This window comes from Chanos chanos, chromosome 3 (assembly GCF_902362185.1).
Source record: "Chanos chanos chromosome 3, fChaCha1.1, whole genome shotgun sequence".
NCBI lineage: Eukaryota > Metazoa > Chordata > Actinopteri > Gonorynchiformes > Chanidae > Chanos > Chanos chanos.
Window position 1 is genome coordinate 24,087,632 of NC_044497.1, and position 26,712 is coordinate 24,114,343.

The window sequence follows — 26,712 nt, forward strand, 5'->3', positions numbered from 1 at the left end:
TGCCTCTCTGATTCATTTTGTTCAGTCATGCATTAGAGAGTATGTCTTTTGTGTCACTTTTGCTTTCAGCCACTTACCCTTTGTTCCAGTGGCATATTTTCGGGTTGCCTTCAAAAGACCTATCATTGGATCCTAGTCAAACACGTCCAGGCTGTTTCCAAGGCCCTGCTGTTGATTGTTTGCTCATTATCATTCTTCGAATATTCAGTTCAACTGGTTCTAGGCCATTCCAACACACTCTCTCCTGTCTTAACCTCCAGTGAGGTTCTCCCAGGCTCTCGTCTGAAGAAGCACCAGTCCATTCAGCATGGCAAACCAGCAGGAGCCGGCCAACCTCTGCCATGCCCTGTTTGATTCCTTCGTCCAGGCCCAGACCTGTAAGGAAGTCCAGCAGAACTTCACTGAGCTCTGCTGCCACCTACAGGTGGATCCGAAGGACTACAGTCAGTTTTATAACAAGCTTAAAGAAAGACTCAACTACTGGAAGGCCAAAGATCTCTGGCAAAAGCTAGACACGAGGGCCTCCCACCCTGACTACCTTCAGGGCCAAGTTTGTGCCAAAAACAAGGTAAGGTTTTTTTTGTTTTGTTTTGTTGTTTTTTTCCTCCCCCTGGTCTCCTGGACAACAGTTTAGACTTGTCCTGGAAATCTCCATTCAGTCTTTAGTTTGTGACTAGGTTGGCCTAACTTATGTACTTTACACTGTGGGTGTTTTGTGATCAGTCTGTGATCAGTGAAGTCCATTTCAATGTTTTGCTCTATGAGTACTTTGTAGCAGTGCACAAAGGGAATAAAAACTGAAATATATATGGCACAGTTACCGACTTATTCTGATCTTAAGCCAGGACAGCTGCAGTAGTTCTAATGAAAGTTTTCTGTCAAGAATGAGGAAACTACTACTAACTGTTACCCTCTGAATGAGAGGAAATGGTGACCACAAACACTTTTAGGTACTCTCAAAATGTTAGATTACGTGACAGCTTCTGACCTACCCAGATTCTTAGTCTACAGTGGTATCATCTGTTGTTTTGGGTCTGAGCGTGTCCAAAAGTTTCTAATGCAGTACTCTAAACCTTTTTCTATGACTCACTCACTTTCTCTTTACATCCTTCCCTTTATCTCTCTGTTTTCTCAGTGTTTGGTGTTGGGGGCAGGCCCCTGTGGTTTGCGGACAGCTATAGAGCTGGCTCTGCTGGGGGCTCGAGTGGTGCTGCTGGACAAAAGAGATTCTTTCTCCAGGAACAATGTCCTCCACCTGTGGCCTTACACCATCCGTGACCTGCGCGCTCTCGGAGCCAAGAAATTCTACGGCAAATTCTGCTCAGGCTCTTTGGACCACATCAGTCAGTGTTGACATCTCTGTTCTCTGTACTAATTAGTTTCCTGAGACAAGGATTAAGGCCAGTCCAGGGCTCAACACAGTGTTTAAAAGAGAATAATACTACTCAGAGTCCTTACACAGGATCTCTCCTTTGTATTTATATCATTTTAAATCCCTGAAAGCCAGAACAGAACAGGGTTCAGCCGACCACACTGCAATCTCTCGTTGTCCTGTCAAAGAAATTAATGATGGCTGTTAATTTATCCCTGATTATTTGTTCATGTATTTATGTATTCATTCATTCATTCATTCTGTACAGTTTTCTGAAAAGCGTCAGTGCCTTTAGTCCAGTTTTGAATGTGTGATTACGCAGGTATCCGGCAGCTGCAGCTGATTCTGCTGAAGGTAGCTCTTCTTTTGGGAATTGAGGTCCATACAGGAGTGGACTTCAAGGATCTTGTTGAGCCCCAGGCCTCTGGAGACATAGGTACATTAGTGGTGTAATGGCTATCATGACCTTTAGGTGGCAGCACTGTGAACTGTTTTTTCTTCTTTGTTTTGCAGACTGACATTACTGCTGTGCCTTTTGATGTTGTGTACTCTTGTGATTTGGTTAGCTGTTATTTTACTTATGATTTTCCCATACACAATATTAGTAATTTTAGTTGTATGAATATGGCTTTTTTTACTGTGTGATTAAAAAAATGACAGTTGCTGGTTAAAAACCTATGAACCCCATTTATCTTAATGCTGTCATATTTGTGTTTTATTGATCCTTTTATATAATGGTGGATTAGTAATTTATTCACTAATGATTCTCTCTCTCTCTCTCTTTCAGGATGGAGAGCAAAAGTACAGCCATCGAACTGTCCAGTAGCTACATATGAATTTGATGTTTTTATCTCTGCAGGAGGGGGCCGCTTTGTACCTGAGGGTACCACTTCCTCCCTGTCTTTCTCACACACACACACGCACACAGGTGCACACCAGGGTTATTATAGTTTTGAAATTTTCATTAGTTTTTATTTTTATATTGTCTCTCAGTTTGGTTTTTGATTTCAGTTTAGTTTTAGTTAGTTTTACGAGTGCATAAGTAGTTTTAACTTTAGTTTTATTTTGAGGAATTGACTAGTTTTAGTTTAGTTTAGCTTTTAATTAGTTTTAGTGTTTCGTTTTAGTTTTTCAGATATTTTGAGGAAGGCCTTGATTTATAGAAGGTGAAAAAGGCAGGGTGAAAGAGTGTGCGACATCAAATACGACTTACAAAACCATTGTTTATTAAAGGTCCCATTTTGTGCAAAGCCATTAAATAGCTTTACATAACATGGGACCTTTGATAAACAATCATACAGTTTTTCTTCTTGTACAACAGGGATGGGCAACATTTTTTCCAGAGGGCCATATTTACTTTCATAGCGTAAGCCTAGGGCCACACATTGGACGACTGAAATTAAACATGAAACGCACAGTGCTCTTATGTTAATTGATATGAATTCGATGTAAATGACAGATTACTTTATAATAGCCTGTTTGCCAGCCTACTCGAAGGCCTGACATTTTTGACGGCTTTATGTCAGTCTGGTGTACTCTGAGGTTACAATAAAAAGATTTACTTTCATAAAACAATCCACTTAAATGCAGTATCAACTTTTACGTTACCCTCCATCTTCTTAATTGTCTTTTATCCCTCGAATGAATCTAAGTAGCTGGGCAGTCTTTAAACTCCGTGCTTTCGTCACATGCTGAACTGATTGGTTCTCGCGTAGTTCTCATTTGAATAAAGTTGGAGATTCGCCATCTCAATTCCCCTTGCATCGCCGATGTTCTGACGAGTTGTGCTACTTTGTCGAGAAATGCTACCATAGCGCGAATTCCGGATTCGCTCCGATTTCCGACACAGTATTCCACAGATGTTACCATCGCTTTTCATCACGACACATGTTGAAAAGCGTGATGAAAACTAAGGGGTCTACTAAGGGGTTGTAGCCAAAGTATTCCCATGTAAGATTGTGCCGCTTTCTGCCTGCAACTTTAGCCATTTTCAGAAAGTCTCGTTCGAACATGGTTGGTGCTAGATTGGATCGGGGGAGGGACGTTCTGCTGTGATTGGTTGCAGGGGCGCCTGCAGGAATACATTTTAAGGTACGCGCAGCGACCACAGTGTAAATCATCTAAGGGGGAAACGAAAACGAAGCAGATTTTACCTGCAGTTCTATTTCGTTTTAGTTTGTTTGGCATTGTTCATTGTAATTTTTATTTAATTTTCGTGATTTTGAAAACTGTCGTTTTTATTTTTATTTCAGTTTTAATTCAGTTTAATTTTTATTTCATTTTTCTACTGCTAGTTTTAGTTTTAGTCTTAGTTTTCGTTAATTATAATAACCCTGGTGCACACACACGCACACGCACACACATACACCTACACGTACACACACACACACACACACACACACTCTCACTGGCTTCATGGAAAAGTGTCCTTACTGCAGGATGTTGATTTTGTGAGAGTACAGGATGTGGGACTTGACAGATCTTAGAGCAGCAATGTGTTTAATGTCAGGATTACTATAAACTCAGTTAACTCATCAGTGCCGTGTTAGTGGCATATGGTATCAAATCAGAAATTTGTCATTAAATATAAGTTGGGCTGATCAGGCATTAGACTGACACACTCTGATCTTGTTTTGTTTGTTTGTTAATTCCCATCTCAGGCTTTAAGAGGAAGGAGATGAGGGGAAAACTGGCCATTGGAATCACAGCCAACTTCATCAACCGCCGCACCGCCGCTGAAGCCCAGGTGGCCGAGATCAGCGGAGTCGCTCGAATCTACAATCAAAAATTTTTCCAGGATCTTCACAGTGAGATGGGTAATGAGCACAGGGATTTGCACACTCCCACACACACTCAGAAGAGACATGCAGACACAATGAGACACAGTTTAATTCTTTTTGGCCAGGCATGTTTGCATTTTAATATGCATTGAATATCCCTGACTTTGGAGCAATTGACTTGCGATGTATTTTCTTCTGTTTTCTTATCACTCATTCACAGAGTCGTTGTGTTCTTGGCCTGTTCCATTCCATCTGACACATTCATTGTTACTGTTTTTCCATCTCTCACTCATGTTTCTCACTGTCTGTGATCCACTGGACAGGAATTGACCTGGAGAACATCGTCTACTACAAAGATGACACACACTATTTTGTCATGACTGCCAAGAAGAAGAGTTTACTGAAGCAAGGTGTCATCAAGCAGGTAAGGATAGGCATGTACACACACGTGCATGTACACACTCGCGTAGCAGTATTACTGTGTTTTGAGTGTGCTCAGTGTAACAATGTGTCATAACAAGAAGAAGAAATACTAGGTCACACAAACAGTGAGCAGTGAAATGGAGACTCTGAATGAGCACCCACACCATGAGTTAGGAGCAGTGGGCCGCTGCTGCCGCTTGGGGACCAACTCCAGGTCTTTTTGCCAAGGTCGCTGATGGTACTAATCCTAGCATGTATGTCTTTTATGGCGGGAAACCCACGCAAACACAAGAAGAACATGCAAACTCCACACAGAAAGGACCTGCTGTTGGGCAACAGTTCTATATAATAATAATATTTCTTGCATGTGCGAAAAAACAGTACCATGACCTGAATAGGAATATTTGTTCCTAATATGACCAGTCACTGTCTATGGTTCCACAAACTAGAGTCTACTTTAATCATGCCAAGTGTTTTTTTCTCTTTTAAACTTTTACTAGCTGAAAGCTTGCTAAAAATACTTAGTAAATCAAATAAAAGATTTTAACCATGTGGCCTCTTGAGTTATTTCTGGCTACTGTTTTTACTGGAATAAACTCAGACAAGGCTTGCTATTCTTGTTTACTTAGTACAGTAGCTTTAAGGATTTGCCTCAGCTAAAACCACACTGACTGACAGGTTGTAGGCACAGAGGCGACAACCTCCCCGTGCCCCTATTCAGGGCCTTCTCTCTCTCTCTCTCTGTCTCTGGAGGGCTTTTCATACACTCTGTCTGCCTGTGGTAACCCCAGGCTCTGATGCTTTCTCAGCTGTGAGTATGTAAGTATGTCTCTTGTCTGATCCACGCTGCGTTGTGTTGAGTTGTGAGTATGTCTCTTGTCTGATCCACGCTGCGTTGTGTTGAGTTGAAAGTATGTCTCTTGTTTGATCCACGCTGCGTTGTGTTGCGTTGAAAGTATGTCTCTTGTCTGATCCACGTTGAGTTGTGAGTATGTTGTGTTGAGCTCCAGTACTGGAATGAGCTGTCTGTTGTGGAAACGGGGTATAGCAGTGGTGACTGGGAGCTTGTGATTAGCTGTGCTGTATGTAAATGTGAAGTGTCACGGTTTGTATGTTGCTCCTGTCTTCAGATGTTTGTAAATGATTGTGTGCACTGAAGCTTTATGGTAGATAAAGCCTCAGTGACGGAGTCCATGATGTTACTATGTGGTCTTCAGTGTTCTTGATGAGTGAAATGGGTGGCAGCAGAAATGTGTGTCTTTGGTTCTGATGGACAGATTTGGACGCACATACTCCGTTGCATCACTGGTGCTAGAGCTGTTTTCCTCTGTTGGGAACGTGAGGAAGGAATTTGAATAGATGGAAATGTACGGATCAGAATGATGCTCACCGTGTTTGCCACTTATTGTGCACTCTGTCTGTCATCACAGACAATCATTACACCACAGTTATGTCTGTGATTGTGATTATAGTATGGTTATGTAAAATGGGAAAGAATTGATGATGGCACTGTTTATACTCTCAGGCCTTTAGCTATATTACAGCATTTGTCCTATAATATTTTATTATTTTGTCAGTGAGCCATCACCAGTGTAACCTCTGGATATGTGTATTTCATTCCTCACACAGCATCAGACATTCACCTTCTCTTCATCACTGTCTCACTCATTTTCTTTCTCTGTCTCTCTCTCTCTCTCTCTCTCTCTCTCTGTCTCTCTCTCTCTCTCTCTCTCTCTGTCTCTGTCTCTCTCTCAGGATTACTCTGATGCAGAGCAGTTGTTAGCTCCAGCGAATGTGGATAAAGGAGCCCTGTTGCAGTATGCATACGATGCAGCAGATTTCTCCACAGGCCGCAGACTGCCTGACCTGGAGTTCGCCTGCAACCACAACGGCCAGCCAGACGTGGCCATGTTTGACTTCACCTGCATGTACCGTGCTGAGAACGCATCGCTCGTTAGGGAGAGGAGGGGCAAGAAACTCCTCATCGGTCTGGTGGGAGACTGCTTGGTGGAGGTGTGTATAGTGATCGGGTCGGCTACCTTTAAACACACATGCACTCACTTTGGCACTGGCAGCATAATAGGAGATAACTTATGATAACTTGTGAGATCTAGTAGATGTGAGAACTGAAAATGACACTCTAACATTTATCAGAAACATGCGCGCACCCACACACACACACACACACACACACACACATATATTAAATAATATAATATAACATAACAATAGGCAGTTTGTAGGGGAATAAGGGGGATGCCATCCCCCTTGTTAACCTGCCATCCCCCTATATACTCTACAGAATATCGTCAGTGACCACTATATATGTATATGTGTGTGTGTGTATATGTATGTATGTATGTATATGTGTGTGGGTGTGTGTGTGTATATATATATATATATATATATATGTGTGTGTGTGTGTGTGTGTGTGTGTGTATGTATGTATGTGTGTGTGTATATATATATATATGTATATGTATATGTATATATACAAATATACACATATATACGTATATATACACACATACTATCAGTGGCGGCTGGTTAGCTGGAAACAGAGGAGGAACAAACCTCCCCTTTAAATCTGATTTCAACATGTTCTCGTTAGTTCGCCTTGATTAACAACTAAACTAACAATTCGCAGAAAAAACTTGACACCAATCGCATAAATTACCAACATCATTTCATGACAGTATTATTTCTCTTTACTGAACTGTGTTACATTTGTTATACGCACATGTTCCTGTAATTTGTGGATACGTACTTTTTACTCTATACCTGACATCAGGGAATATTAATGTCAAATGCGCTCCTCTTATTTACAAGATTCTCCGGTTTAAATGCTCGCAACACCGTGGATTGTCTGAAGCTTGTGTGCTATAGCGAAAGCTACAGCGTGAAATTGTTTAACAAGGATGGCACTTATCTGAATATGTGTTGGAAAATCAGTCCCTCAATATGTTTTACATTGTAGCTTTGTTGTGTTCCGAAATTCAAATTTAAAAAACGGAAGTTATTGAAATCGATCTCAGTTTCTGAGGTTAGAAAAACAGGGTCTGTTATCTGTATAATGCAGCAGCATTGAGTGCAGTGTACAATAAAGTTAAGCACTCAGGCTTCAACTAGTTTGCCAAAAAAAAAAAAAACAGTGACTATCACAAAATGATGTTGATAATTATTTACTCTATTTACTGGTGTTAATTATCCTGTGAATCGTTACTTTTATTGCTAATCAACGCGGATTACCGGGAACAGGTTGAAACCAATGATAGATTTAAAGGGGAGGTTTGTTCCTCCTCTGTTTACAACTCACCAGCCACCACTGATATATATATTTATTTATTTATATAGATAGGTATAGTATTATATTTATGTTTTATATTTCCTCTTTCACTTGCTCCCTCATGTGTGAAGCCTTTCTGGCCTCTGGGAACTGGCATAGCCCGTGGTTTTCTGGCTGCATTTGACGCAGCGTGGATGGTGAGGAGCTGGGGTAAAGGAGTGCCCCATCTGCAGGTTATGGCAGAGAGGTACAACATGTCTCACATCACACTTTCCAAAATCTTACCTCATTGCCTCATGGTAAATGTCAGTCTGCATCTGTAGCGATAGACAATGGTCTTCAGTGTGTTGGAACATGGTACCAACAGTCATGATTTCACAGTCAAATGGTTTAGGGAAATGAATGTGTGTGTCGGACAGATCAAGCATTGCTGGTATGTAGTCTGACTAGACACACTGGAACCAAGATTCAGCTTTAATGATCCCAGATATTGCTCTTTCCGCTGATCTGAAACAGAGAGAGTATTTATCAGCTACTGTCTCAGACCACACCAGAGAACACAAGTAAGAACTATTCAGCCTACAGCATAGACCCCAAAACCCGCTACCCCAACATCAACCTGTTTTCCATCAAACCCAACCAAGTAAGCACATTTTGGTAAATAAAGAACTCTTTAGTCCTATCTCTGCCTGTGATCCTTTCCAGCTGTGTGTATTTGAACGTGTCCATGTTTTCCCTTGAGGTGCAACACCAGTACGACTTTGAAGACCACTCTGACATCAGCAGAGTTAGTACAAAAAAACAGAAAGTCAAGATGGTCTCCAAACGGCAAGGTCAGAGCAGCTTACATTATAGCTCTATAAAAATCCATGTACTCTTCACAGGGTTCTGATAAAGTGTTGGTCGACTTGTTCACTGTCTGATCACTTTGGAATTCCGCTAGACTGTGATTTTGTTGCAGGAGTGCGCTTGCATATGTTTGTCTCTGTGAAACCACAGATTCTCTTGGAGGTTATGGGTATCTGCTTAACTGGTGTCAGAAGCACACTGCGGGGTATGAGGGGGTGAAAGTGAAGGATCTGAGTCAGTCCTGGAAGTCCGGCCTGGCTCTCTGTGCCCTCATCCACAGCTTCAGGCCTGAATTAATGTAAGTCCAGCACCCGAAACAAGAGAACCAGGATGTGTATGCAAATTTGGTGTTTCTGTGCAACTCTGCTGAAAATGGCAAATGTTAAAGGATGGTCAGACCAGGCTTCACAAGTTTGAGTATTACCAAACTTTGTGTGTGTATGCATCTGTGATGTCCAAATAAATTCTTATAATTCAGTTGATAAGGAAAAAATCTCCCCTTTTTCAGTGACATGTCTTCTCTGGATCGGTCCAATCCTGCCTACAACAATCAGCTGGCATTTGACATCCTGCAGAAAGAGCTGGGTATAACGCCCATCATGTCAGGCATTGACATGGCCTCTAGCAGCAAAATCGACAAGCTCTCTATGGTGTTTTACCTCACTCAGATCTACAATGCTTTCAATGAAAAAACGTCCCCTGCAGGTAAGTTCTAGAAGTGCAGTTATACAATAGGGTCGGCTCCTCTGACTGATACAACAAATGTAGAATGAGTTTACAAGAAAACCAATCTATATGGATCAGTTCTTAAAGACTTAGTTGTTGTAGCATGGGTTTTGGTGTCATTTCTATTCTTCTGGCTGGTAAAAACATTTTGATGCACTCTCTTTTTCAACCTTATATGTCTTTAGTTGATCAACACTGTTTACTAGATACCTCTATACCATTCTCACATAGTTTTGCTTGCTGTAGGAAGTGTCTGATTAAAAACATGATATAGATGACACCTAAACGTCCATAGGAATTTTTTGCCATTAATGTCAGTACAGATTAGGGTTGCCACCTGTCCCGTATAATAAGGGATCGTCCAGTATTGGAAAATAAAATGCTGCATCTCATATTGAATCAATAAGGGATGCGATTTGTCCCATATTTTCATACACGTCATTTCATATATACACTAGGTCTTTAAAGTGCTGAGAATAACATAACATCAGGTAAAATCAAACCAGTTATACAAGTGGAGTGGGGAAGTTTAATTTCAGTGGTGAGCTACAGACCAGCTGTGTTAGACTGCACGTCAGTGTCATTGTCTCCATTAGGTGTAAATCAGTGGTTACCTTTTAGCTTACAATTAAATATAGCACCCTCAGTCACTGTATTTTTCTTTTTCTTATTATTTCAATGATGTCTCAAGTCCCCTGGTGAAATGTAAGAAGCTGTCGAGATATTTGATTGAATGGTCAGTTTGTACAGTTTGCCATCTAGCTTTTTTGGTCGCCCATCGCCCATAGAGGGGTGTCTGACCTTAAGCAGCACGGTGCATGTCCTACCCATGTCCGAGCAGACTACTCAGAGTGGAATCACTCAATTCCTTATAATGCAGACTTCCTCCGAGGCAGACATGGTGTATTGTACAATTGTATATTGCCAGCTGTAGCCTATATTATAGCCTACATTAGCCTATATTGCACAGTAACCAATACAAATAGCAAGGCAATAATCAGTGCAAATATCATCCTGATTTTCCATCCATTCTCTTAAATTTTGGGCTGAAGGTTAAGATATTTATGAAATATAAAATAAATAACCTAAATACATTATATAAATATGACAATGTACAATTTAAGAAATCTAAATAAATAACCCGAACAGTCTATGCTGTATAAGCCATAAACTTGAAACACTTTTTAAAAATTGTTTCACAATATCCTTTTGTATTTAATAGCCTAATCCATACACATTTTCAACTCAATTAATGACGCCACATAAAAGGTGGCAACCTTAGCATAGGTCAGATACATAAAGGTCAGAATAAAGTGTCGTTTTGATGTGGTGATTTTACGGATGATGGAAGTCAAATAGTCACACTCCCACTGAGCTGTTTTGAAAGTGACTGTTCCTTTAAGAGTCCTTCCCAGCATGCTCTTGTGCGAATGAGCAGTCCTGTGCTATCTGCAAGCTTGACAGTAGCAGAGGGGGCAGGAGCAGACCCAGCAAACGCACAGCTGAGGAATAAGATGGTTTAGCAGAGCTGGGGTGGGAATCTCTCCCCCACCCTACTACAGAAAATAGTCAACTTGTTCTCCTATTGGCAAACCTCTGACGTAGAAGGTATTAATGCACGAAGAGCATTTTTAAAGGGAAGGAATTGGGGGCTGGGAAGGGCTTGGCAAGTGTGTGATGGGCAGTGCAGATTTGCGAGATGTGCAGAGAGGTTGAGATGCCATTTAAATGGCTTTTGGGGTTCTGTATTAGGAGAATGAAGGGGGAGGGGTCCATAACAGAAGGTCTCCATGACACGCTGTTGGAGCAGCACTGTAGGAAAGCATGTTGCTAGTTTCCTGCCTGATATCACAGGAAAGACATGCTGTTTTAGATGCAGATTATGTTTATTTGATTGCTAATGAAATTAGAGAAAGAGTTGTGTTGATGACGTGTTATGGTCTGGAATACTGAAAGGAAAAGTTGCAGTTTTTACTGGTTTTAGTCGTTTTTCTTCTTTTTCAAAATGAGGCAGCTCTATCTCAATCAAAACATCTCCTTCAGAACACTGAGTTGTTTCTTATCAAATGTTCTATCATTCTGAATGTACGTTTGGTTTTTGATAGAATTTGTCTTTAGTTTGTTTGTTCTGGTTTTAAATAAGATTTTTTTTGTATAAATGTACATATCTAGATTTCAGGATTTACTTTGTCCAGTGAAAAATGATTTACAGTATAACAGCAAGGATAAGCTCTGTTCACATTTTCATTTAGAAGTTGTTTTCATAAATGAACATCCAGATATGTCTTTCACATAATCCAGATTATAACTAACCAGTAAGCAAAACGATTGCTTTAACACTGGCCATTTTTGGCCAAATACCTGCTGAAGTACTAATGGAACCTGATATTCCATTAATCAGGATATTCTTCCAGGAATGAGTGTATTTAAACATCAGTAGTCATTTCCTAAGCTCTCCAGACTCAGAAATGTTGATTCTTGTCTCCTCAGATCAGATTAGCACCATCGCCCCCTCCAAACCGCTCTCCTTCTCCAGGACCCGTTCAGCCGTTTTTTTCCTGAACAAGCTCAAACATAACTCCCTTCAGAGACGTAAGGTAAGCGCAGCTCACATTTGGTAGTGTGCCTCAGTTTCCCAGATTCAAAGCCTCTGTTTACACAGGCTCCGTTATCTCTCAAAGACAAGCAGTGTGCTAGAACAGTCATTTGTGAGAAATAAGTAGAGCATGAAGATGTGTGCAGTCAGCAGTTTTTTAAATAATGTTAACAATGAATAAACAGAGACACCCTTCAGCCGCCAGTGTTGTGTTCCATTTGTGCTGTTTTTAACCAATAAAGCTTTGAGTGTTTTTCTCCACATGTGGCTCTAGTTAGGTCTGACCATGTGAACAATAAAATGTAGCAGCATAAATAAATATAGCAAAAGCTATAGTGCGCCCATTTAAGCTCTCGGTTCATTCTGGTACCTAGCGTACACATAGGTAACACACACAAAAAAAATGAGGGTCTTTTTTTTTATTATTATTAACAGTGTCAGAAGTGTCAGAAATTAGTGCTTATTTACTCTGTTATGTAATGGGAGCTATAAACAGGGTTACATGGCTTTTACCCCCTCAGGAGAGAATCACAAAAGAAAAAGAAGAGAAAGAACTACAGAAGAAGGTGGAGGAGAGAAACGTAAGTATGGTATTTTTTTTTCTCTCGCTGTTGGGAAACATGTCAAGTTTATCAGTTGTTGTTGCTGCTGCTGTAAAGAGTCTCATTGTTCTGTTTGTAACTTAGTGAACTGGATTTGTCTGGGACTACACCAGTGTTTGCTCTGCATGGCTCATTTTTCTCTTTTGAGTTGAGACATTGTCTACATTACCCGTACAATCTTTTTAATGTACTCCGATATATGATTCATATTATTAGTTACGTTAATATGATCACTAAGGAGCTGTTTATGGTTTTGTAAAATGCTTCAGTCATAATGCACTGTGGGAGATGTGTGCATGGGAGAATAGACCTAATACATCATTATAGCCGATTAGATCTGGGTCTTGAGGGTGTAATTGTTGCCTGACAGTCATTATGTTAAAAGGGAAATGTTAAAATGTGTTGTAAATTAAGGCTTGGTTTAGAAAATAAGATGACTAAGGATGCTAATCTGTTTTCCTTGTCTAATTTATTTACCTCTTATTTAATGGAGTTAAGCCAATTTATTCTCTCTCTCTCTCTCTTCTCTTTGTAGTCTGTGAGCCCTGTTCCTGTGCCTGATCTGAGTGGCAGTGAGGTGTGTTATTTCTGTGACCAGCGACTCTACCTGCTGGAGCGCGGCAGTGCCGAGGGCAAGTTCTTCCACCGCAGCTGCTTCACCTGCCACCACTGTGGCACCACCCTGCGCCAGGGCGGCTACGTTTTCCACCAAGACACCGGTGAGCACCCGCCAGCCGTGCTGTAGAGAACACCCCTGCAGTCTGAGAGCAGCTCAGTCTCCAGACATTACCCATATCACTAGACTGCTTATCTTCAAGAGTAGCATTGGTGCATTTGAGTCAACAGGTTGATTGGCTGTGTGGTTTGATGATATTAGGCTGAGAGGGATTAAGCCAAAGGATATATACATTGTAATGATGAAAGGATCTGAAGGATCTTCTTTACCTGTCTGAGGATTTTTCCTCTATTGCACACATAAGAGTTAAGATAGGCTGGGCAGTTCTGAGACCAACACTGGTCGATTCCAGCTCAACAAGCTCTCCTAGCTCCCCAGTAAGGTCACTGTTTTACTTCTTGGACCGATCCAGTTTTTACAGCAATCTTCCTTAACCTTGGCAGCGCTCACACAAATCTTGTTCTGCCATGTTTCATTCTTATCTCAACACAGAGGGATCTCAGCTCAATCTAGAGACCTGATCAGTGCCCTGTTTTAAAGGACTCTAACGGTCCCTGAATACACTATTGTTTGTGTTTTGAACCTCTAACCCATGGGATTGTGGGATCCTCTGTCCTGTACTGAAAGTGTGGAATTGAGACAGACCAGCAAACATTTATCACTTTTATTCACAGAAAGAATTCTGTATGCAACCCACCCAACAGATATTAAATGTTCTGTTTATGGGGTTTTATGAAAGAGCGTTATTCTCTGCAGGCCACTAGCAGGCGCTACTACTTCATTAGCCTCACAGACCCGGGATCTACTATTTCCAACAAAGCCTGGTTGTCTTCACGTCCTTTTTGTTTAGTGCTAACAGCTGCTGTACCTGTGGTGGTACTTCTGATGTCAGAGTCTCGCCCCTCTCCTGGGATAAAACATTCCCTGTTAAATTATTCAGCAGCTGTATGAAAAATTCATTCAGAGGCATAAAGGCTCTGGCTGGTCTAGAAGCCACATTAGAGGAGTAAAGGATGCCACAGTAGACTCCTCACGTTTGCTTTATGTTCTGTCTCTCACAGCTGAGCTTTGTCTCTGTTCTACAGGGAGGTTCTTCTGCGAAATGCACTCCGAGGAGGTGGAACTAGGCCATAGAGATCTGTCTGTAAGCATGCAGGTAAAAAAAACCCTAAACACAGTACATGAGAATAATGTCCTTCAATGTCTATGAAATGTTAGCTAGAAAATTAGAATACCAGGACCCTTAGTAAGATGACATTTTTCCCCTTTAGCGTGTTTAATGTTTTAGTAAACGTTCATAAATGCTTCCAGAGAAACACTGCTACTCATACACTGTGTTCTCCATTGGTGAGTATCTTCCCCTGTATTGTGCCATTGGTCTGATTCCCATGAAGTGTTCTTTGTAAGTGTTTCCTGACTGTGCATCTGTGTCTTTTGATAGTAAATGAGAGTCTTTTGATAGTAAATGAGTGTCCTTTGATAGGCTGTGCTTAGTTCCAGCTACTGTGAGACGAAATTCTTGATGTTTGATCACAGGATTGCTCCATGTCAGAGCACTGTTATGTGAGCACCTGTGTGTGTGTGTGTGAGTGTGTGTGAGTGTGTGTGTGCGTGTGTGCGAGCTTTCAGCAGAATTTTTTTTTTTGTAATGACACACTTTTTATCCAGCCCACTGTTTTAAATATTTCACAAATACTTTAAGAATGGAAATATTAATATCAAGTGAATATCAAACAAGATTTTTTTTTATGTCAGGCACAAAAGGGGATTTGCAATTGGGATATAGGCATTTGAAAACTCCCAGATGTTTGGCTGTTACAGACTAGATACCAATTAAAATATGACTTCTCTGTTTTATGTACACATATGATGCTCATGTGAACGTATATTCTTTAGTATGTGATCTTGAGAATGGTTGGTGTTTTTGGCCATTTCCAGGAGGAAGTCAGAGAGGACGAGAAGGAAACCGGGAAAAGTGAGAAAGAAAATGCCGAAAAAGTAGAGAATGGAGAAAAGGAAATGAACAGTTCCCCTCAGTCCCAAGGTTCTGTGATTAGGAAGGACTCCTATAAGAAGCATAAAGAGCCAGAGCCTGGTAAAGACACAGAGCTCAACACATCCAAAAACCAGGAGGACCAGAGAGCAGACAGCCCAGCTAGAGACTCTGACGAGCCCCTCAAACTCACAGAGAGCTCTCCTGAGCCGGAGCATGGGGATCTCCAGCAAAGCGAAGACAAAACCAGCTCTCCGATGACCACTCCAGTTCCTGCTCCTCGCAGCTCCAAAAACCATCCAGTCCCCAAACCTCGTACCATTCACAACATCCCTGTCTCAGAAGCCGACCCAGCTCCCAGCATGGACAAACACACATTAGACGGCCCAACGGACAAGCCGGCCCCGGTTGTCCTCTCTGCGAGCGACGACAAGGACGAGGAAGACGAGGATGAGCCCATGAAGATCCTGGCCTCATGGGCTGAGAACGGGGTTGAGAAGCCCACGTCAGACCTGAGGCCGAAGCAGTCCCCAGTTGTCGTCTCTGCAAGTGACGACGAGGAAGAGGAGGATGAAGACATGAAGATCCTGGCCTCGTGGGCCGAGAACGGGATTGAGCAGCCCACGTCAGACCTGAGGCCGAAGCAGTCCTTACGGAAGCTCCAGCTTTCCGAGGAGGAGAGGAGCCAGCTTGTCAACCTGTCCTTTGGCCAGGACTCAGACCCAGAGACCCCGGCATCGTCCTCAGCGGCCTCCACCTCCTCATCATCCAAACAGCCTGACGGAGGAGAGGAGGAGGGCTACTGGAGCGGGGGTAACTCAGTGAGGCACATTCGGGAACAGAGGAACCGTAGGTGCTTCAGGAGAAAGACTGAACCTGCTAGCCTGGCCCAAGCCCAGCAAAACAGGGTTCGGTCCAAATTCTCCCCCTGGAACCTGTCCTCTCCACGACTCGGCAGGATCCCACATTTCAGTGTCGTCAGCAGCTGTGGAGGGGATGCAGGTAGGAGGGCCAACATTGGAATACAGGCCAAATCCATTAGCTCATGATGACTTTTCTGTTTATGAAGTCTTATATAACTTTGAGAAACAGCCAATTTCAATTTTTAAGCAAATTTTGCTAAAATCTGTGATATTCTCTCTGTATTGAGTGCTTGTTCTTACAGTAGTTTGTAATTTATAATCAATTTTATGCTATAAACTGAAAGCATTTTTAATCTTACATGTGAGTGAATTGTTTCATCGCCTCATCCAAACTGTCCCAGAGGTATTCCAAAGACATAGTTGGAATGCTTCATAACATGCTGGTCATTTGTCCCTCAGGACATTTTCATCCTGACCACAGTGTGTCTGGAGACGATGATGTGGACTGTGAGGATGAGGAGGAAGAGGAAGACGATCTTCTGGCTGATGAAAATGCAGATTTGCTGAATGAGATGGTGAGAAAAGATTATTACATGAATTTACACACCTAAAACTTGTCATGATATTATCATTCATTTTGCTTATAGTATCAGTTATTTTCTTTAAGAATTTATAAATATCACCTCTAAAAAAGAACCAACTGATTACAAAAAATGCCATAAGGGCTCTGACATCTGACTTGTTGTGTGTGTCGTGTGTGTGTGTGTCATGTGTGCGTGTGTATGTTGGCCCGTATGCCATTTCTAGGACTTGCCCCCAAATGTTGCCCTGGCTGAGAAGCAGAGGCTGTTGAAGATGAGGACTCTGGAGCGCAGGGCAAAGATCACTGAAATGCAGCGTTTCCACAAAGCGCAGGTCTGAATTCTCTTCCACAGCCGAGACCACTTTGTTTGACTCATAACACAATTCCTTGATAAATCTCTAACCATTTTACCAAACTGGTGAAACATATTGGTAAAAAAAAACCACAACAGGGAATAAACAACACTGTTTGCATCCATTTAACACCCCATAATTTTTTTTCCCATGATCAGTCAAGTGCAGTCAGGCGAGTCACATTTGTGGTTCTTTGAGCGAATGGCTATTTGTCTGTGTTGTGTTAGATCTGTTATATCTTAATTGTCTGTGTTGTGTTCAGTCTATCCAGCGGCGACTGGAGGAGATTGAGGTGACGTTTAAGGAGCTGGAGGAGAAAGGAGTTGTGTTGGAGCGGGCTCTAAGAGGAGAAGCAGGTCAGAGCCACACCACGCTGTCAGAGATAAACATAAACAATGGCAGATGTGTCAAGTCATTTCAAGCATTTTCATTTTTATAATGATGTATATTGGCTTCATTTTTTTTTAAATTACAGATAATTAGACACACCTAACTATAGGTTATCTGCATAGTAATGACAGTTTAACTTGCATGTAATAACACTGCAGAAATTATGTGAGCTAATGTGAAATGTTTTAGCCAAAACATGCTGTCTGATGTAAGCTCTGAGTGCTTCTGCGATTGTGGGCCAGGTTCTGGTGGTTCTGATATGATTGACCAGTGGATTGACCTGGTTCAGCAGAAGAACGCCCTGGTGTCTGAGGAGTCTGACCTCATGGTGGCGTAAGTGAGACGAAGTATTTAAAGCACTTAATGTGATATTCTCAGGTAAATAATTCATAAGCACTTGGGTTGAAATGAATTAGAAAGCACTGGACTTAAATGCTTGCAGGAGTAAACACATAACCACTGTAAATTTTTAGGGTATTAGAGGTCAGCTTTGTTTGTTGACACATAGTGCTGAACAGTGAACTATGTGTTCTTGCACTAGGGCAGTCCTCAGGCCTAAGTAAGCCAAAATATTATGTGACATCTTCAGTACTAAGTCATTTACTATCACATATTTATGTGATTAATTGTGTAAGGCTGACACATGCATGTCCTATGGGTAGTCCGTAATCTTATGGCTTTCATTTGATGAAACCTCCTCAGTACAGTCAAACAGTACACTGCACAGCTTCTCAGAATACCAGCGGCTGGTCCTGTTGCCCTTGGCAACCCCTGCTCTGAGTGTCTTTGATTGTGAACAACTGTGCTTATGTAAAGCTTAGTGTGGGAGCTTAATTTAACCGCTATTTTGCATATGTTTGGCGAATATATGCATGAGTGTCACGCGTGGGGGTTGGTTGCTGGGGGCCTCTGTTCTTAGGGATTTGGTCAAGGCTCTGTATTGTTTAACAGTGAAGGTTTCAGTGCCTTGTTTCTGCTCGTTCCCTCCAGATCCCGACAGCTTGAGCTGGAGGACAAGCAAAGCATGCTAGAGATGGAACTCCGCCACTATATGGAGATGGAGAGTAAGCAGAAACTGACAGATTTTTTTGTTTGTTTTTTTAAATTCAGTGAGCATACTGTGACTGTGCAATAACATTACTTTGTGTGTGTGTGTGTAGACTCAGAGAAGACTGAGGAGCAGCATAATAAAGAGAAGGAGGTGCTTGCTCAGATGCTGGAGGTGGTGGACATGAGGAACTCTCTGGTGGCTTTCCTGGAGGAGAAGAGACTCCGGGAGATCAGTGAGGAGCAGCTGACTGCAGGCTCACTGCTGGAGACCAAGAGACACTCCAGCGCAGGAGCCCAGGTACACTGGGAGTGAGGAACTGAACACACTCGCACTCATGTGCCAAACACACACAAACACAAACACATACACACAGGCTCTCTGTGTACAACTTTTGCATTGAGGCTCTAACAAAACCAAAGACGTGTTTGCCTACGAATTCCTGATTCAACTGTGTACACTTTGTGTGTTGTACACACTCAGGGTAGAGCACAAGAGACTTTGGTTTTGGTGCTCTTAACAGTCCCAGTGGGACCATAAGGCTGTGATAGTCTCACACAGAACAGCCCAGACCAGACCAGACCTGCACAAAGACCCTACATACAGCCCTGAGTCTTACCACAGGACCACCTCCAGCCCTCACTGCCCTGCTGAAGCCAATAGGAGGTCATTGCTGCCACCTTCATTTGCATAGCCACGCCCCATGCCAATGCTGTGCAGCTGAGCCACAGAGAACTGAGCAAAAATATTTTACATGGACACTGCCATTGTAACGCGACATCAGTACTGTTTGCATTTATGAATGTGTTCAATTACCATGTATATTTACGAAAATTATAAATTGTGTAAGATCATCTGTCTATATAATTGCTATTATGTGATGTTTCTGATGTGTCATATTTTGCCAGACAGTTGAATTTCAGAGTCACCTAACATTGCTTTACATCACCTTAGTCTTCTCTTCTGTATTAGAGGCTTTATCATATTTCACTCCTCTGCAGTGTACAATGTAATGTGTTTGTGTAACAATCACATTATTATTATTATTATTATTACTGAAGTTGTCCTTATGTTATTTTACCACAGATTTTGCATGAACTGTTGAAGTGGTGGCACTGAGTGGTCTTAATTCTCAGGGGGCTGACTGCCACACTCAACTTGTTATTGATCTCCATAATCAATGACAGTGCTTTTGAGTAAATGTATGTCCATTCAGGTGGAGGTTTACAGATATGTGGAGTATGAGTTGAATTGTGTGGCCAAGTATTTTCTTTCTGCTTTGTGTTAATGCTGAGACAAATGGCAGTTGATTGTGTGAGAAGCCAAAGTGGCAGTATGTGACGGTACAGTAAAACTAGTCAGACAAGCCTTTGCGTGACTGTTCCGTATTGTTTTCATATCTGAGATTGTTGTGCCGCTGGGACAGTATGTTGCAATATAATCTGTAATAAAAAGCAAGCACTTTGTCTCTCTCTTTCTGTCTGTCTGATTGTCGTGAGATGGTTCCTGTCATTATGGAACAAGCAGGTCTGTTGACTTGAAATTATTGATAGCCAAGCTGCTGAACGATTAAAGGCAGAATGTTCTGGAATAAAGGTTACACAGGAATTTATGTCATTTGGATCATAATGTTTCCACACATGAATGAGCAATTAAGACAATTTTTTCTTTCCCTTTTCACGGAAGCTGTTGCTCATTTTTTATTATATTCAGCCATTAGAATCCTTTAAATGTCAGTCAAATCAATCAGAGGAAAAACAATCTCCTGCTGCACCTTCTGGAGTCAAATCAGCTGATAAGATGAGTGGTGGTGCTGTTTCCAGCTGGGGAACTGTGACTAATGAACTCTTACAATTAGTACTATTATTACTGTTGATCCATTTTTGGCTAGAGAGCTTTGTTTTTCAAATCATGTATATTGGAGATTATGCTTCCTGGAACAGTGTTCTCTGTCTCTTTATCCTGCACACACTGACTTGAATCGTTTTTTTTTTTTTTTTGTCTTGCTGCTTTATAGGCATAGTACCCTCATTTGTGAAAGTGAAGCAGCTGTGCTTACGCACCATGTCACCACTAGAGGGCACTCTATCAATGTTTTTGATTACTACAGGACTACTTGGCTCAGTGGTCTAAGGTCAAGTCAATTCAAAAACTGACATGCTTTTTACTTTTGTTATTAATGCTACTTTTATGAGTGTGTGGAGACAGTTTTACACCCACAACAAATCATCTGAAGATATTAAACACAAAAAATTTCACAATGATTTGCTCCTCAAATAAAGTGCTAAACACAAAACAACACCTCTGCAACCTCCCACTAAATGATGCAACTATTTACCACATTCCAATAAATACATGTGACGCTATGTAAGTGTATGAGGGTAAGAGCTCTTCAACTTCAGCCAATTTTACTGTTTCTTATGCGGGGAAAGAGGGCCTGGTTACATAAGGTCTTAGCTGTGTTAATTGAATAATCTCTCTGAATGTGTGTGAAGCATTAGACGGATAAGCCCATCTCTTAAGACTTTATGTAAAAGCAAATGACCAGATACCCAGGTTACATTCAATAAGGTTAAAGATAATCACCAGGCAGAACAGAGGTCCACCGTCATGTAATATCAGCTTAATCATGTTAATATAATGAAGCATAAAGGGAATTGTTGTAATTTCTCTTCCCCCACATGCTGAAAGGCAGTAATGAAAGAGACGCTATTAAACCTGTCTGTCATTTTTTCAAATTATATTGTTCAGAGTATGCAAAATGAAAAACCATAAAATGGAAATGTATGCATGGTTTTCAGGGGCTTTTCAACTGCACTGAGGAACTCTGGGCTGTCAGATATATTACTGTCTTCTTTGGCCAAGTTTTCTGATCAATTATTGTACTGTTATGCCTAAAATGTTGCATCTCTGTTGGTATATGCTGACAGTAGATGTTTCTGTGCATATCTTTTTGTTCTCTGACCAGTAATATTACAGGTTTGCCAAGTTATTCAACCAGATATGGGCCAGTATCACCTCACAGCCACAAGGTCAAAGCTGTCTTATCCAGCTAGTGTCATGCACAAGAGATCTGCAAACTTCACACATGATCTTATATCACACATCTACCCCTAAGAGAAGGTCCGAGATCAGTTTGCCTCAGTCAAAGACAGACCACAATTTAAGACAGTCAAGCCTGGATCAACTGATCCTAGATCAGACATCAGGGCATGATGCACCCTCGGGTGGCCTATTTCAGCAGAAATAAGTAGCAGTGGACTATATAGTTTAGGAGGGAAGGATAATGCATGAGTCGAGAGTGAGGTAATTAAGTAGAGGCTTAGTGTGAATATATGGTTTCTGGGCCAGTAAGAAAGAGCAGCTGGAGCGGTTTCACCAGCAAACGGCTGAATTCTGTACTTGGGTTTGTAATAACGAATGTTGTATTCATGAATGATGTTGTGTCCCTCGAAACCAATCCTTTCTGGAAAGGGAAAACCTCAACTTATAGCTGATTCAAACAATTTCTTCTCAAAAACAGTTCCTCTCAATCAAACTTTCACAAACTGCACAGAACAATACTTTTACCAGGAGTATATCAAGTTGTAATCCATCAAATTTAAGCCAATGCAATGGGTTGTTTTGTTTTGTTTTGTTCAGACATGGCTGAAATTTGGCCTCCTAAAACAAGATTGCTTGGAGACTTGATTGGTTTGACAAGTCCATAGAGAGTTAACTTTAATATCGACTGACATGCAGTCTTAATGAGCCACGGGACTGGGGAGAACTTAATGATACCTGAACAATACAAAACGGTCTCGTCAGGGCACAACACACATCTTTCCATCCTACTTATTTACTTGCTGCTGTGGTGATGCCTTTTTAACTGCGGATATGTGTTAAATGATAATTACACTTCCTTCACGCGGGACCTAACATGAAATGGAACACAGAGAGACAACAGGAAGGAGAATTAGAATGTTCTGGTGGAATTAACTAGTGGTGAGTTAAAGTTAAATAAATTACAAGACCCTTTCAGTATGTTATCTGACTGATGTGTTGGATGTCTGTGTTACAGTAAAATTACGAGTAACTCTGAGGTGCATTCAATGGGAAGGCTGCATGTGCACACACACACACACTCACACTCACACACTTTCTTTGCAATTCATTTATTTGTGTGCCATGACAAAAATCAGCACCAAAGACTTCAATGAGTTGAAACCGAAGAACAGTTTGATCCTTCATATCACAGAGTCAGAGGTACTGGTGGTCTTATTATAGCATGCCCCATCAGTTTCATTCACTAATGACTTCACTGTAATCCCCCACCAAGCATTCGCACTGTACCCCTGCATTAACATAATTTATGCTCAAACTAACTCACATTAGAGATTATTACTTCAGTATGGGTGAATCCATTTGTTTGTGCGTGTGTGTGTATGTGGGTGTGTGTGTGTGAGCGAGAGAGAATATTCTTTTATCACCAGTGCCAGTCAGACAACTCTGCTCTGAGAGAGAGCATCCTGTAGGCATAAATGGCTGTGTTCTTATCAGAATCTTTAAAAGTGTTACAATGCATTTTGGTGAGTACTTTTTGGTAATATTGTTAACCTAGCATTGTGCTTTGTTTTTTTTTGTTTTTTTATTTAAGATCTACATGCAATGTACTTTGTCTTCATCTTCTCTCTCTCTCTCTCTCTCACTCTCTCTCTGGATCAATTATATAGACAGCCGCCTTGCACTTGTTGGTGGTCTGCCTGACCTGTTGCATATGTGACAATGTTTTTTACTCTTAGTGGGATGCTGATTGTTTTCCGGATTGAGGGGACATCAGCCAGGGACATCACTGTCAGATTACAAGGGGCATGAGTAACAGGTTTAAACTCTCTGAGATGTTAGAATTAACTAGATTTTACCCTACTGCTATGGAGAGAAAAGGCATTCTGAGGTCTGCAGAGTAAGGATACAAACATCAAAACAAAGCCACACAAAATTCTACCTGCCATTTATTTTTAGTTTTGATTGAAAAATCTGATGAAGGTGCTTCCCTCCACAATCTATGTACCCCACTTCCTGTCTGTCCGTTATTCTAGTTATCTAATTTCAAACACAGAAATAGATTAACCTTCCTGTGTTGGCAGGCATTCTATGAGATGGGTATGCCAGTCTGTCTGTAGCCTTAAATCTTGGCACAGAACTGTAACAAAGGTAACTGAGGTAACTCTGAGAGAGGAGAACCAGTGAGGTTGCACACTGATGTTTAACAGAGGAAGCAGACACTAAATAACTTACCAGAATAGGATTTGAGCTGACTATTTGTATTAAAACAGACCCCAATCTTTACATTACAATAAATGCACAGCATCTGTTATCGAAGTTGTCTAAATTGATGTACTGACCAGATTGGGCAGAGAAAACCCCAAGTTGATAAATCTTTTTTTTGTTTGTTTAACATGTTAATATATTCAGAGACTTGTGCTTGTATAATGGATGTGAAATGTATTTGATAGAGTTAGTTGAATCATTGCTTTAAAAAGCAGTCAACACTCAGAGAGCTGAGTGATGAAGAGTAATTTGAATGCTGAGAATCTAATAGCATTGTGTAACTGCTATCACAGGAGGCATAGATCCCCAGGTCATAGGATTATCTTTCACAGACTTCGGCTCTTTCTGAGGTGGATCTCGGGATGGAGAATTATCTAGGTCTTTGCTGTTCCAGGCCATTTTTGCGCAGTACTTTTTTGTGCAACCAAGCCTGAATTTTAAGCCATGTACATTTGACAACATTATTTGATAACAGCCTGTATTTAAAGTTGCATATGAAGAAACAAGGTGAAAAATGCAGTGCTAAAGTTTAAAGAGTTTCCTGGAATTTGTCAACCACTCTGAATTGTTTTAATAGACATCCAAAATAGCAATAAAACATTTAAGCATTTAATGCAATATGCTATTTAAATGTTATTTGTCACCTTAATTAATGCTTTATGCACTGTGTCGGTTGTTGGTCAAAGATCATATGAAAATTAATTAACTGGTATCTCATCCATGCAACTGCTTTTCAAGGAACAACATGTCATATTGTGTAACTGCATCCAGATGACATGGGAGAGGTCGTCATACATGTACAACATGGAACGGGAGTCTCAAAACTGTCATGGAATATGCAGAGCTAACCCAATTCCCATTTACGTAGACTAACACCCACAAATAGAACTGTCAGGAGAGCTCCATCTCCAGACTCAAAAGACATTTCCTCTCTCTCCTCCATGGCAACCTCATGTTCCCATAGCTGCATCTTAGAGAGCCTGACAATACAGTATCCTTTTCACCGATGTAGAGTTAGGAAGAAGAATATACTGTTTGTATAATGTCACTTACAATATCATAGAGGATCTTGTGTTCACAGCCATGGTAAACCTGACACTGCACATGACTGCTGGCGTTAAGTGAAAGAAGAGATGGGCTCTTGTATGAGGGAACATGTTGGGTCACTGCTGAATAGAGGACATAATTTCCAATGTGAGCACATTTTCTGAAACATCACTGCTAAATTACACAGAATTTTCAGTGTTTGTTTATTTATGAGAAAAGACGTACTGCTGGCCTTATCCATAGCAATTAACTGTACTGTCTGTATAATTTATGTAGTTATAATTCGTCTGATTTTTTGCACAGTAACTCGTAATGGTGGTTATCAGAGGGTTTCTTGGTGAGTTTTTCAGTTTCTCTTATAGTAATCTCTGAATGTATAAAGAAATCAAAAGGTACACCTCTAAATGGGTCACTCTCACTGTCCCAGCTTTGCAACAGCTCCGTCCTCAGTGCACACATTTCAGTCCGTGAGTCAGTCAGCGCAAATGTGTGCTGAGTAATTCAACATATTAAATTCCCACCTGATGAACGTCTTAGCTAATCAAAGACGGAAAGAACATTCTACCATATCCAGTTGATGCCATGATAATCTTATGCACAAGTAAACCTCTTGTTGCAACTCCTCTCGGTAATCCGTGTCTTGTCATGCAAGGAGTAGATGCTAGAATCGAAAGTTAACATGGAAATAGTATAGATAAATGATGATATTTCCTTAGCTCCGTAAAATATTCAAATCAGTTCCCAGTCGCAGTGCTGCAAAGATATGGTGATGCGTTCAAAAACAGTTTGTTTCAAGGCTAACGTGTTATGCATGCACTACAGGGGCAAAAACATCAGTCATTTAACGTTTATATACGAGTGACTTCAAATTTGTGTCTGCTATGACATTGTTGTATATGACTGCTATGACACTGTCTTGTGACCGGTCAATTCACAGCGTGCATGAAGCTGTAATAAGTCATAGTTCTCTACACAGTACTGCAGGTAAAGAACCAAACCCCACGTCATTCTTTCGTTTGAGGAGAACAAGACCTTGACTGACTGAATAACTGGTAGTGTCTTTAAAAATAATCTGAAGTCACAAATTCAAGATTTATTTTATTTTATCTTATTTTATTTTTTGTTTTTAAAATGGTCGCTGAAAAGTTTTGCAAAATTGTGACAGAAAATGCACCATTTTTCATCACCCATTATAAAAGAAAAAAGAAAGAAATTGGGTGTCAAGACAATTACTGCTTTAATATGAAGGTGGAAAGGGGGGGGGGGGTCACTTGACAGAAGTGCGACGCCTCCATCCATGCTCCTCCTTTCTCATCGAGACACAGGTTAATCTCCAACTTGTTGGTTATTTCTGTGCTTCCCGACAAACTAATCTGTCCAGAGCTCGACCAGCTTTTGCCAGGAGAGTCAAAGCGGAGCACCTGCTTGCACAATTGTCTCTAGGTAAGTGAAAGGACTAGACGCCTACCGAGTATAAGCGGATTCGCATCCCATTCAGAAGAAAAGTGCTTTCTCGTGAAACGGTTGGGCAAAGCTTGCGCTCTGCTCTTGCTCCCTGGGAAAATATATGGCTGCAAGCCTGTTTTCCCCCTTTTTTCATTAGAAAATACGAAGTACGTATCTGGTCGACACTTGTTCATCACAATCCAGCGGTGATGCTCTTGTTCGCCCATGGCTGTTGTGTAAGGCATGCGTTTTACTGCTAATTAAATCGAAGGCAAGTTCGTTCGTTGGATTTTGTGGGTATTTTAACGACTCTTTTGGAATTCACCATTGCACAGGTATGTGCTATAGTTCCGCAAAATCGTAATACTA

At 41.1% G+C, this 26,712-nt stretch overlaps 1 protein-coding gene across 1 annotated transcript; it reads left to right on the top strand.

The window, feature by feature from the left end:
* Positions 1-307: 307 nt before the first annotated feature.
* Positions 308-18,861, top strand: mical1 (microtubule associated monooxygenase, calponin and LIM domain containing 1). The gene is made up of 23 exons (XM_030767669.1): positions 308-568; positions 1,136-1,343; positions 1,695-1,808; positions 2,160-2,255; positions 4,033-4,188; positions 4,476-4,576; positions 6,331-6,588; positions 7,993-8,108; positions 8,378-8,504; positions 8,604-8,694; positions 8,861-9,008; positions 9,219-9,415; positions 11,927-12,033; positions 12,554-12,613; positions 13,170-13,353; positions 14,396-14,466; positions 15,249-16,305; positions 16,626-16,741; positions 16,974-17,081; positions 17,365-17,458; positions 17,735-17,825; positions 18,483-18,556; positions 18,653-18,861. The coding sequence occupies exons 1-23, from the start codon at positions 308-310 to the stop codon at positions 18,853-18,855; spliced, it is 4,038 nt and encodes a 1,345-aa protein (XP_030623529.1). The 3' UTR covers positions 18,856-18,861.
* The last annotated feature ends 7,851 nt before the right edge of the window (positions 18,862-26,712 follow it).